A 12800-nucleotide genomic window follows, 5' to 3' on the forward strand; every position below is an offset into this window, starting at 1 on the left:
AGGGGGTAGGTGAGGAATGTAGAGGCAGCAATAAATAAAGGAGACAAGGCAGAGGGTTTGTTTTTCCTCTAGGTTCTGTGCTGACAGAGCGCAGCCTGCCATTAATCATCACCCTGCTGCAGGCTAACCCCGCAGCCTGTTTTGTCTGAGATAAGCCCGCTGTGTCCAAGGAGGTAGTGGGTTGAGCATCTGGTGGGAGAGCTCTCTTCTGGGAGTCTCCACATTACGCAGTTCCTGTCTCTTTAAATCCGGGCTGAGCATGGAATCGAGAGCAGGAGCTGTTCTCCTTAATAAGCAAGATTTATAACCACTAGGAAGACAGGAAGAAGGGAAGGGGGGACCGAAGGGAGAAGGGGGAAGCAAGACGACCCCTCTTCCCCCCCCAGACTGGAGATACAAAAAAAGAGACCCCCCCCTCCCTCCAGATCCTTCTCCCCCCACCCCACCCATCCTTCACATTGCTGAAAGCGTCTTTGCACCCAGATGCGGGGCTTATTCCAAAAACCGAGCGGAGGCCGAATGGAGTGAGGTTTGCAGGGGGAAGGAATCAGAGCAGCTCCCGTTGTTTTCTAGGGTGAGGAGTGTGTGAAGTGTGTGTGTGTGAGCGAGAGCGAGCGAGCGAGCGAGCGAGCGTGAGACGGGGAGACACAGACACTGCATTGCTGCTGAGCCACGAGTCTCCAATATGCTGGTGCCGCTTCTGCCAGGGCTGGGGCGTGCTAGTCAGTATCAGCAGCGGGCAGCCCCCGGTGGAGGTCGCGGACGTGGGGCTGAGACCCTGGATTTCTTCTGATGTGAGAAGAATTATTTAAAAAAAAAATTGTTGGCTGTTGGTCTCCCTTCCCCCCACCACCACTTTCTTCTCCCCCTCCCCCTTTATTTCCCTTTCCTGGGCTCTCTGCCTTGGATGATTTTTAGGTGGAGTCGTTTGCACCAAAACCCTATAGCTGCTGCTGTTCTTGCTGCTATTTCCCCCCCCCCCCTTTTTTTGGTGTGATACTGTTTCCACAGCAGGAGAAGAAGGGACTGATCCTGAGGATCCTCCTAAAGAATGAATAACCCCAAGAAATTGACTTAAGCAGCACGCTGGATCTGGTGCACGATTCAGATTTGATTAAATAATTCAGGTTTTTTTGCCATTTTCTTTTTTTCACCTTTTGGGGGATTTGCAAACCGAATTACATGCATGTCCAGTGGGGGAAGGTTTAATTTTGACGATGGAGGCTCCTACTGTGGAGGCTGGGAGGACGGAAAGGCTCACGGCCATGGAATTTGTACCGGCCCGAAGGGTCAAGGCGAGTATACAGGCTCCTGGAGTCACGGCTTTGAGGTGCTGGGAGTCTACACCTGGCCCAGTGGCAACACTTACCAGGGCACTTGGGCACAGGGCAAGCGCCATGGCATCGGTGTGGAGAGCAAGGGGAAGTGGGTGTACAAAGGAGAGTGGACTCATGGATTTAAGGGACGGTACGGGGTCCGCGAATGCACTGGCAATGGGGCCAAATATGAAGGCACCTGGAGCAATGGATTACAGGACGGCTACGGGACAGAGACCTACTCAGATGGAGGTAGGTGATGTGTTAGTATCTTCTGAGCCAGCTCAAGCCGTGATAAAAGGAAATAAGAGGTTAGAAGAAATCTCCCCTGCCTCCCCCATAAGAGGGACCCTTTGCTTAGGCTGAACTCTCAGAGTTCGCAGCCTGCTAGTTGGGAGCGAGTGATGATCATACCAGTTTCCTACAGGATACAGGAAAACCAGCCCAGCACGGCATTATCCCAGCGTTTGCCACAAGCTGCCTCGTATGTTCAATGGGGCTCTAAGCTTTTTCTCCCTACTTAGATGACTAAAGCTTTTCAGAGGAGGGTATGGGAGCAAGAGGGACACAGATCTAATGCGGGGAAGCAGGAGGCAGCGTAGCCAAGTTGAAAGGAGATAGGCCAAGTTGGATTCAGAGTCATTACTGCACCACCATAACCTGTAGGATCTCCACCAAGCCTGCAAAGCAGCCATGGATAGAATGGACATTGCACTGCTGCAAGATTTTGTACGGATATTTGAAACTCTAGCTATAAGAAATAGATGGCAAATGCTCTCAGCAAGGGTCAGATCTTTACATCCAGGTATCGCCTTCCTGTCCCCTCCAAATGCAAACCTACACTTGATAATACCGGGCAAGATAATTTCATTCAAACAGGGTTCTTATGCTCCTATTTCACTACAGCTTAATGCATTTTGTAGGAGCTCAGAGGGATAGAAAGAGCTCTTTTCTCAGCATGGCTAATAAAATGTTGAGGGGAAATGAGGATTAAATAAAAACAAGAAAACTCAGTGAGGGTGACCAAAAATTGTCAGACTAACAGGCTTTAAGGCAGAACAGCTGCATTTCTGCTGCAAGTGACTGTATCATTCCATCTAATCTAAACTGCCACCATAAGAAGAATCAGGCCTATCTGCTAGAAGCCAATGGAATTAACAAGGTTGGCCTGTTGTTTTTTTTGGGTGTGTGTCTATCAAAACTGGGCTTTCCAATGGTGTTCTTTTCCAGAACTCTCAGACTGAGATAGGTCTCATAAACATTGCAATTTTCTGTCTTCCTGGAAGCTGGGAAAAAGCTCTTCTTGGAGGACATGTCTCTGGAAAACAGAGCTCACTGCTTTGTGATAAGATAAGAAGGCAACATTAAATGTTACCTGAAAAAAGCTTTTAGTTTTTCCAAAAGGAAACAGAATGATCTATTTAAAAGTAATAATTTTGCACTGCTTGGGTTTTCCCCAAAAGAAAATACAATTGCAGCCTTCTGCTTCACATAGCTGGAAAAGAATCAGGAGCCCATTTTAAATCTGTTTGGTTTGTGTTGTGAAGCAATCTTTAAATACTGACAATCTTCTGTGCAGAGGTAATCTAGGTTTGGAAATGATTTTTTTCTTATGCACTTGAAATGCTAGGATAGGATCTGGACAGATTCTGTATGCGCCTGACCACGGTACTGCCTTTCCATGGCCCTCATGACATCTAGGCTCTGTTAAACAACATTTTCAGTAGAGACAGACAGAAGTCAGGCTGTAAAAGTCTCAAACTACATGGCTCTGTGAACTGCATGTCACCAGACTGGCCGAGTGTGCATGCATTTAGAACACACAGTCACCAGCGATGCATGCCCGTGACTAATTGCAGCAGAACAGTTCTTTGAGAAGTAAGGGCACCAGACCCAAATTGGGGGCAGACTAGGAGCAATTCTTAGTTCTCAAAAAATCTGCCAGAAATGAAGCTTTCATCCCCATCTAGTCTGTGCTTGGGATTTAAAAAAAAAAAGTGTCATTTTAGGAAGGGTTAAGAAAATTGCTAGGTTAAAAAAAAAGGATGGCATCTGTACCAAAATTATTTCAATTATAAGGGTAGGGAAAAGGATGTGATAGATAACTACATAAAGTGGTACCTATGGTTAGGCCTGCAATTACCAAGAGAAAATACAAAGCACAAAATGTATACTCCAGTGAACTGGTTGTACTCTTTTCAAAGCATAGCTCCTCGTAACATCTCATTCTGATGCTCACCTTGGGACGACTGAAGCCAATAGAAATCACATTTAGGTGAACTCTGCTCCAGCGTCCCTGGGTACCAAGCAGCCATGGTCCCTTCCTGAATGGATGTCGCCACTCTGTCTGGGCAAAAAGGCCAGATCTGGCATCTCCCGGCTTCCTGGCGCTAAATCTAAATGATCATCATGCATTTGGATAATTGGGTTCAGATGTGTGCAGTCATTATATTGAAAGAGTAATTGTCTGGCTAACATAAGAAAGAGGCGGCTATTGGAAATTATGTGCATCTCATTAATCTAGCCAAATTATTAGTTTAGTCGCTTTCAGGTGCATTGCAATCATTGTCCCAGCATCTGTTGCTTGCCACCAATGCTAAACATCAGTCCCTTGCATTGTATGGTAAATCAACTGGTGCTAAATGAGGGATCAGCGAATGGGTAGCAGAGGTTGGAAAACAGGATGCTAGTGAATGAGGGGTTTTGACTTGAAATTTTACTTCTTGAACAGTAGATAGAAAAGAAGCAAAGAATCAGCAAAAGTCTCACAACTACAGTGACCCCTGCCAGTGCTGACTTTGGGAAGCCGTATTTTGCATGGAATAATGCACTAATGTATTGTGCATTTTGCTTGGATTTAGGATATGGCATGCAAAGAATTCAGTTTTGTTTCCACCAGCCACTCTTCCTGTCCTGCTCACAGACATGTGTGTCTTTCCCCTGCCCAACACACACATTGTTCTCACACCTGTCTCTCACACACATCCCCCGTATGCAGATCACAGACTCTCACACCTCCCACAGACACACTCATCACCAGGCACATGCTCAGTCTTGCCATACATACCCACATAGTCCCTCAGCCCCATACAGATGCTCACAGTCTCCCTGACACATCCACTCAGACCACATAATTACATCCCACAAACAAAGAACCACATGCATGTAACATGCACCCACCATGTGCATTTCAAACACACCCTTCCCCATATCACACTGACATTTACACACACACCCCTGCTGCATACAGATACACTCACTTCAATGCACAATCCCATAGATATAACTCCCACACAAACCATATTTTGCAAAGATATCAGACCCCAACTCCTCTGAATCCAAACCCTTCCTGCCCTCTAGCCTGGACTCCTACTTATGCCCATTCATAAATAGGCTTCAAATGAATGATTTACTGTTTGCTTTATGTCGAATTCTGGGCCTGATTTACCACTGGGTTACTCCAGTTTTACACCAGTGTCACTTCATTGAGTTATACTACCATAAAACTGGATTAATGCAGATGTGAATCAGATCTGCTGTTTATGGAGCTACTGATCAGAAATCTTTTGGATAGGCCCTGATTCATCAAGGAACGTTACTGTAGGCATAACTTTAAGCAAGTGAATTGTCCCATTGAGTTCATTACTGAATTGAAACCTCAGTACAGCTTGGTTAAAATGTTAAACAATTTCCCCAAGCTGAACTGGGGGGGGGGGAGAAGGGAAAGAAATTATAAAAAAAAAAACCCCACAAATCAAATAGAAAATATAGTACAGAAATCCTTTAAAAACAAACAAACACCAACTAGCAGGAAAAGCTTTGTATTTTGAAGCACATTCTTTCTTAGTTGCTAAAACAATGGTTACTAAGAGGTGGGGTTGGGGAAATTAAGCAAATATCAAATTAAATGTTGCCAATCTCAGGCCTAAAAATGGCTGCTGAAAAAAATAGCCTTAAAAGCTATTTTCTTTCCTACCCATCTCGATTTTAGCTGCTTCATATTTGGAAATTGAGGCACGTTGGGTAAAGAATACCAAGAACCAGCACCCTCTTAAAATAGCTAAGTGACACAGTAGTGACTAGGCCTGACTGATGTTCACAATTTGAATTACCCTCTCCAAACCTCAAGGGGGGAAATACCCACAGCTCCATCAATCTAGTCTCTGAAGACTGGCTTGTCTCTCTTCAGGACCTTGGAGAGAGACAGTAGCACTGTGCTGAATGGGCATGTCTCACCAAGCCCATGCTGAGAATATCTACTCCTCCGTTCTTAGCGGGACACTTACAAAGGGTCCATGTAGCTCTTCCAGGTCTCTCTTTAACAAACCTCATACAAGTCAACAACCTGGGGGTGAACAGTTTGCATAAATCAAGTGAGCATTCTTTTAACTCCAGAGAACGTGCTCCATCATAAACTCAGCATAGGATGCTTCATGCAATAAGAAATGTTTCTCAGTGTATTCTCTCTCCATCTGTTATCATACCACAAACAACACTAGGGCAGGATAAATGACCAAAAGGAGACCAAAGGCTAACTGCAAGAATGCTTATGTGCCATATGTAGGTGATTTTAGCAGGATTTGTATGGGAGTCTGGTATTTGAAGTCTCGGGGCAAACATCTGAGGTTGTTTGGGCCCCAATAATTTGTATGCCTTATAAACCGCTTACATCCACACAGCCATCCCAAACCAAAAGGATTATCATCAATATCAGTCTTGCAAAGTTCTCCTTGTCCACATGCCTGGGGTGAATAATTTATTTGATATATAAGTGCAATATCATTTGTATTTTCACTAAGCACGGGTGAGCAATTTGATTTTGTGCCTGGGCTAGCAAATTTTCATGACGGTTTTGGAAGACTGCCATAGAGGTGTAGAGTGCTTTGCAACCAGTAAGAAAAAAGATGGAGGTGTCGGAAACTGTCCTGGGCATGGTCAGGCCTAGTGGTCGAAGCCAGACTCAGGAGGCCAGGGTGGGGCTGATGCAAGGCTGGAGCAGGACTAAGGTTTGGGGAGTCTGTTGCCACTATAAGGCAGGAATGAGTTCCAAGCCCCAGAGTGGTGTTGAGCAGACTGAGCTGCTGTTGCCCCGTGAGGCTTCAGTACCTGGTCTGGGAGTCACAAGACCAGTTCCTAGCTTTTGGATTGGCTGGAGCCTAGCACAGGAGTGACTCATCACCACCCCAAGGGGCAGATTGGTTCAGTGGATGGGAGATGAGGTTTGAGGCTGGGAGTCAGGAGGCCTGGGTTCCATACTTGACTCTGCCATGTTTAGCCTGGCTTAAGACCCTTAACATCTCCATGACTCAGTTTCCTCATCTATGAAATGGAGATAGTGATACTTATAATGCTGCTTTGGTTGAATGCTCGGAGATCTACAAACAAAAGGCTTTAAGTGTTGTTATAAGAAAATTCAAAATGTCTACCCTCCCCCACCCAAAAGCCAGAGAATGAAATTAAGTCCTTGCCCTGTAAATCCTATGAACTAAAGGTGTAAATGGATGGGTGCATTAGAGATGGAACAGGAATGTTGGGTGGAGGGCCCACATTTATCTTGTATGTCTACAAATTTAGGGCCAATTTCTGCTCTCAGTTACGTCCATTCAAACCCTCCTGAAGTTAATGTAACAGAGAAGAGGATGTGACCCATTTTCCTTAATGTAGAGGCAATCTAGTTTAAATTAACGCTGCATATAGCCATTAAGGGTGCTTGCAGAATCTAGTGTCTGTGTTGTATTGCTATTTGCGTTGATATTTTTCCACAGGTTTTCTTAATGATGCAAGGAGCCAAACACCCACAAGGACAAATTTACATGAGAACTGTTCATATCCTGGATGGCAGAAGTGCCATGGAAGTGTCAGCTCTCAAGTTATTTTGTTCCCATAAATGGCTTGTTGTAGCATTTTAAAAAGGCAGTGGGAAACAAACACAAATACTGAGGGTTCTTTAAATATTCAGGTTCCTACAGAATCCAAAGGTGAAGACCTAATTGCTGCTAATAAGCTGATTTTAAAATAATTATTGTTAATTTCATTACAATAATAGCTTTATTTATAAAGCACCTAGCTGCCTAGAAGTTTACTGGGTATGGTACATGCTTAAAATACAATAATGATAAGAAGTGAACAATAATTAAAACAGAACAGAAAAATGATCAAAATACTAAATGACAAACATAACATTCTACAGGTTTCAGAGTAGCAGCCGTGTTAGTCTGTATTCGCAAAAAAGAAAAGGAGTACTTGTGGCACCTTAGAGACTAACAAATTTATTTGAGCATAAGCTTTCGTGAGCTACAGCTGTAGCTCACGAAAGCTTATGCTCAAATAAATTTGTTAGTCTCTAAGGTGCCACAAGTACTCCTTTTCTTTTTTATAACATTCTACTTCATTCAAGGCACAGAGAGGTACTCAAGTAGTAGGAGTCTGGCCCAGGTAATAACAAACAAACACAGTAACCCAGGAATTTGCAGACAAGATCAGACTAGTCCAGTGTCCTGTCTCTGATGAGGAGTAACCCCAGATGCTTAAGAGGAAGGTATAAGAATCCTGCATTAGGCAGACGTGGGATAATTTGCCCCACACAGAGACCACAATGAGACCTAACAGTCAGAGACAAACTTGGGGCCTGAAGCACACTGTTTAATATTGCTTCCAAAATCTGTCCTTGTTAATTGTTTAACTCTGGATATTCTAGATATCCACAGAAGTATCCAATCCCTTTTTGAATATTTATTATTATTATAGCAGAGACTGAAGCTTTTATTCAGAAGATCTCAGAGTCAGAGTTCAAGGCCGGAAGGAACCACCAGATCACCTGGTCTGATCTCCTGTATAACACAGGCCAGCACCCCCACACTAAACCCAGCATTTGAAACTAGAGCCAAGTATTACAGCCCAAAGGAAACTAGACTTTTGTGTGCCATAGGCAGAGAATGGGCAGGATAGAGGCACCTGAGACCCCTACAATAGCAGGGAAATGGTGAAGTAAGATACACCTAGATAATCCTGGCAAGTGACCCTGCACCACACGCTGCAGAGGAAGGCAAAAATCAAACTCATGCTCACTGCCAATCTGACATGGGGGGAAATTCCTTTCCGACCCCACACATGGTGATTGGTTAGACTCTGTATGTGAGCAAGAGCCAGGCAGCCAAGCACCCGAGAGAAAGAATGCACAGTGCCACCTCACAATCCAATGACCCATCTGTGGCCATGGCCATCCCTGATGCTTCAGTGGAAGGAGATTAAAAAAAATTACAGCAACACCACAAGACATGGGGGGGGGGAAACCCTTGCTGACCCCCTGCAGGAGCTCAGCTGGAACCCTGCAGCATGACCATTTAGAAACAGAAGACAAAGGGCTTTACCAAGGTTAGAAATTATTTCTATTTTACCAGGGGTGGTGGAAACAAAGTCACAAATAGATGAGGAGTGAATTGCCTAAGGTCACAGAGACCCCAGGCTATAGTGGGACTAGTCACATTTCAGTGGTCCAGGATTGGAGCCATAATGAGCTGGTATCAGAGTCAAGACTGTAGCATAAAACTAGAAGGCAGGTTTCTTGTGCTAAAAGTACTAGCCAGACCACCTCCCTGTCTGCAATATCAGGGCCAAGGAGTGCTGCCATCTCATACAGCATCACAGCTATTAGAGACAGAAAAAGACCTATTAGATCATTGAGCCTGTGCTCTTGCAAGGGCAGGAGACAGTCCCCTGACACAGACTTCTCAGATGTTAAACTGATGCTGCACTTGCTCTCAGCCAAAACTCAGAAGCAAGGAGGAGATTACAGGCATATTAGAGAAGCTGGTACTCTCATTTCCATGGTGCTTCCAAGTATTTTTTGTCAATTTCATTCAGGGATTTTAGATTTTAAAAGGACCAGATATGTTTACCTTAGGGCACATTTTCCAGCAGAATATCAGGCCTCATCCTGCCTCATTTAAGTCAGTGGAAGCTTTGCCATTGTCCTCTAAGGGCCCAGCCCTGCTCCTATTGTACATATATCATTAGTGGGGCTTCGTGGCTCCTTTTTTAGGAGAGGCTTTTCACAAGGATAGAAGAGAACTGGAAACGGAACTCACCTCTTACTCCTAGAGGTTATCCCTTCAAATCAGGGTCAAAACACATGAGCACAGGGTGTTCTGCAGAAGCAGGATGTTGCTAGAGCTACCACATGCAGTGCTGTACCCAGAGAGACCTTCACTGTCTAGGGCTGTTATCTGGCACCTCCCGCCAGCACCAAAACTCACACAAAAAATAATTATCATAGGAACAACTGAAATGGGAAGATTGGAACATCCTTATAAAACAGCCTTGCCATCACTTGTTTATTGTGACTCTTGTGATCTTTGGTGTTTTTCCTCAAAGTCCCAACTTTTGGAATCATGTGATTATGTGAGATTCTCAGCTTCATTTGTTTTTTTTCTAAAGTAAGTTTGTAGAGAAATGCTTGAAAAGGTGACCCTTAAAGGCTCAGAAACCAACTAAAAAGAACCCAATATTTATTATTTTAAAAAATGGTACGGTTTTTAATTCAATCTCATGATTTGGCAGGGGTGGGGAAGAAGAAAGCAGAAACCCATCTCATGATTTTTGAATGTTTGGGATTGGCATCAGTGATAAACTTTTATGTTCTGCTTTACCCTTGACATGACTGAAGAAAAATACCAGAATGGTGTAAACACCAGGGAGGGAGAGGAATTATTCAGGATTGGACAATAGAATAATGGGAGGAAACTAAGAAAGAGGAAATGGTAACTGACTACTGGGGGAAAATAATACTTCCTGACACTGACATATATTAATGTGTAGAATTATTATTAGTTAATTGAATGCTGACATGCTTGGAATTGTACAAACCACAAAAATAAGGAGATGGAGCCTATTCCACAGCTGACTCCAATAGTGTTATGTAAATTTACACCAGCTAAGGGTCTGGCTCAGTCTGGAGGAGCTTACAGCATAACGATGAGATGTAGATAAGATGAGACCCAGACGTTATGTGTTTATAGTGTCCATGCTGTGCTGGAGAGGGTATTACACTGAGGTGTGTATAAGAACTGGGGGTCTCTGTAGGTGGAATTGAATGGGGAGTGAGGGGTTTGATGCACTGGAATGAGAAAGTCAGTCCATGCCTGCAGGACAGCGTAAAAGAGATGACGATGATGGAGAGGGATTCATAGATCCCAAGGCCAGAAGGGACCACTGTGATCATCGACTCCAACTCCTGCATAGCACAGGCCAGAGACCGGCCCCCCAAATCGTTCTTGGAGCAGAACTTTATGAAAAACATCCACTCTTGATTTAAGAATTGCCAGCGATGGAAAATCCATCAAGACCCTTCATAAATTGTTCCAGTGTTCATTTACTCACTACCTGCTAAAAAAATTACGTCTCATTTCCAGTCTAAAAATGTCTAGTTTCAATTTCCAGCCACTGGATCCAGCAAGGATAAGCAGGAAGTTTTGAGGCTGGAAGTGGTGGAAGCTCCTGTCTCTTGGTTTATTTAAAGCTGGACCAAAATAAGCCCTAGCAAATGTGGACACAGACAACGGCCCTAGACACTGGCAAGGAGATGGACGAAGGGGGTTAGTTTCATCCCCAGAGTCTAGGATTTTATTAGTGTGCTTTCTCTCCCCAGCAACTCTCTTTTTCAGCCCTGGGCAGTAGGCATAAATCAGGAGGTAGAAGGCCCAGATCCTGCAAAGGCTTAAGGATGTTCTTAGCTTTAAAACAGGAGTAGACCCATTCAGTTAAGCATGTTCTTAAGTCTTCAGGATTGCCAACCCCCAAGTTAAAAACAACAAATTGCTCCTCCAAAAAGTCATGGGATTGGCCCCAAAATAATGAGTTTAAAAAAAGGGAGATTGTGGGGTTTGGTCTGTCTTTTGATTGAACTCCCTCGCCCCACCCCCACATGGAGTGGTGTGCCAATTGGTGTCGCCAGCTCTCCCAAATGCGCTGAGTGAGTCTGGTCCTCGCTGCAGAATCTCGTGGCTGCTTGAGGGTGCAGAGCTCCCAGCTTCTCCCCAAGCGTCTCGTTAATTAATTGCTGCCCCCATCACCACACACACCTGCCCTTTCTCCAGCCCCAGCCATTCATTATTCAGCCTCTACATCTGTTCTAGCCTTCCCCCCAGGTGCCCCGCTGCAGTTCCCAGGGTTCTTAACCCCACTCCCCCTTCCCAGGCCTGGTAAGAGCAGGAAGCAGACGGATCCATTGTTCACAGCGGGGCAAAGGAAAGCAGAGCTGCTGCGTTCTTTCTGCTCCCTCCTTCCTTGCCCCTGCAAAATCCTCTCAGCTCCTGAGGGGAGAGCTCTGCCTGTCTCCTGATTGGCTGCTCTTTTCCAGGAGGTGAGCAGGTAGGGATGGCAGCCAATTGCTCCCCCCACCCCGCAAGCAATGCTGAAATTAGTGGGAAGATTGGCATTTCTGGCCCTAATGCAGTGGTCCCCAAACTTTTCAGGGTTGGAGTCCCCCTTTGTCTCATTCATGCCACCGAGCTGGGGCCAAGAACAGGGCTGCAGTTTGGAGGAAGGGGAGACAGGGGTAAGGGGGCTGAGGCCATGGCCAGGGCCAGAAGCCATGCTAGGTAGCACCCCCTCTCCATCCCTGTGGGGGTTAGCCCAGATCCAAGCTGCACCCCTCCAAATGGTCCTCCTCACCCCCCAGGGGGAGGCATGCCCCACAGTTTGGGGACCCCTGCTATACTTAAAGCACGTAAAGCACCTTTATTTTGATATATCTGCATCCATACTAAGAAGGAGTGTGCCAGTATAGTTAAAGCAGTACCACCTTTGCATTTAGACAAGCCCTTAGCAACCTGAGACTTTACTACAATAATCTGCTGTGAAAGCTTTGCTGCAAAGTGCGGCAAGATCACAGAGTTCTGAGGAAGATTATAGGGTTGGAGGATTAGCAGAGTGAGAATTAGCCAGATTCTACTGTATTTTGTGAGAGAAGCATATTAGAAATATTAAGGAGACAATGTATTTTAATGCAGTTAGCATCTTACATGCTAAAGCCTAATATGTCGTCCTCCTCCCTGCCCCCCCCCCATCATGCAGACAAGTCCATGAGGGTTCACCCGCATAGCTCTGATTGTAGGCTTGTTGCTTTGCTTTGTTAGGAAGCCTGGACTGGAGCATGCATGCGAGCTCCCTCCAGAGCAGTCAGTCTGTTCCTGGGGACAGTAATGGGTCTTATTTCTACAAGCTGCCTAACTCGCTCAATTCCCACTAGCTTCACATGGAGTTAGCACAACTGAGCAGTCCAGTACTGTCACCCTAAGCATTCAACAATCATTGCAAACCCCGGTCAGGCCCCCAGAATTGTGAGATTGGATTTAAAATCATGATCGTTCCCCTCTCCCCATAAATAGGCTTGATTTGCCTTTAGGGGGATCATTTTCCTCCACCTTTGCTTTGCAAATAGAGGGCTAGAGATTTCCTTTTATAAAATGAAAGCTGAGATTCTCA

General features: G+C 45.1%; 1 protein-coding gene across 1 annotated transcript in view; it reads left to right on the plus strand.

The window, feature by feature from the left end:
• The first annotated feature begins 319 nt into the window (after positions 1-319).
• Positions 320-12800, plus strand: part of JPH3 (junctophilin 3) — a 117772-nt gene continuing 105291 nt past the window's right edge. Inside the window, exon 1 of the mRNA XM_038368903.2 lies at positions 320-1568. Coding sequence (XP_038224831.1) covers positions 1187-1568 — 382 coding nt within the window. The 5' untranslated portion in view covers positions 320-1186. The remainder of the gene's footprint in view (positions 1569-12800) is intronic.

The sequence above is a fragment of the Dermochelys coriacea genome, chromosome 12 (genome assembly GCF_009764565.3).
Source record: "Dermochelys coriacea isolate rDerCor1 chromosome 12, rDerCor1.pri.v4, whole genome shotgun sequence".
Lineage (NCBI taxonomy): Eukaryota > Metazoa > Chordata > Testudines > Dermochelyidae > Dermochelys > Dermochelys coriacea.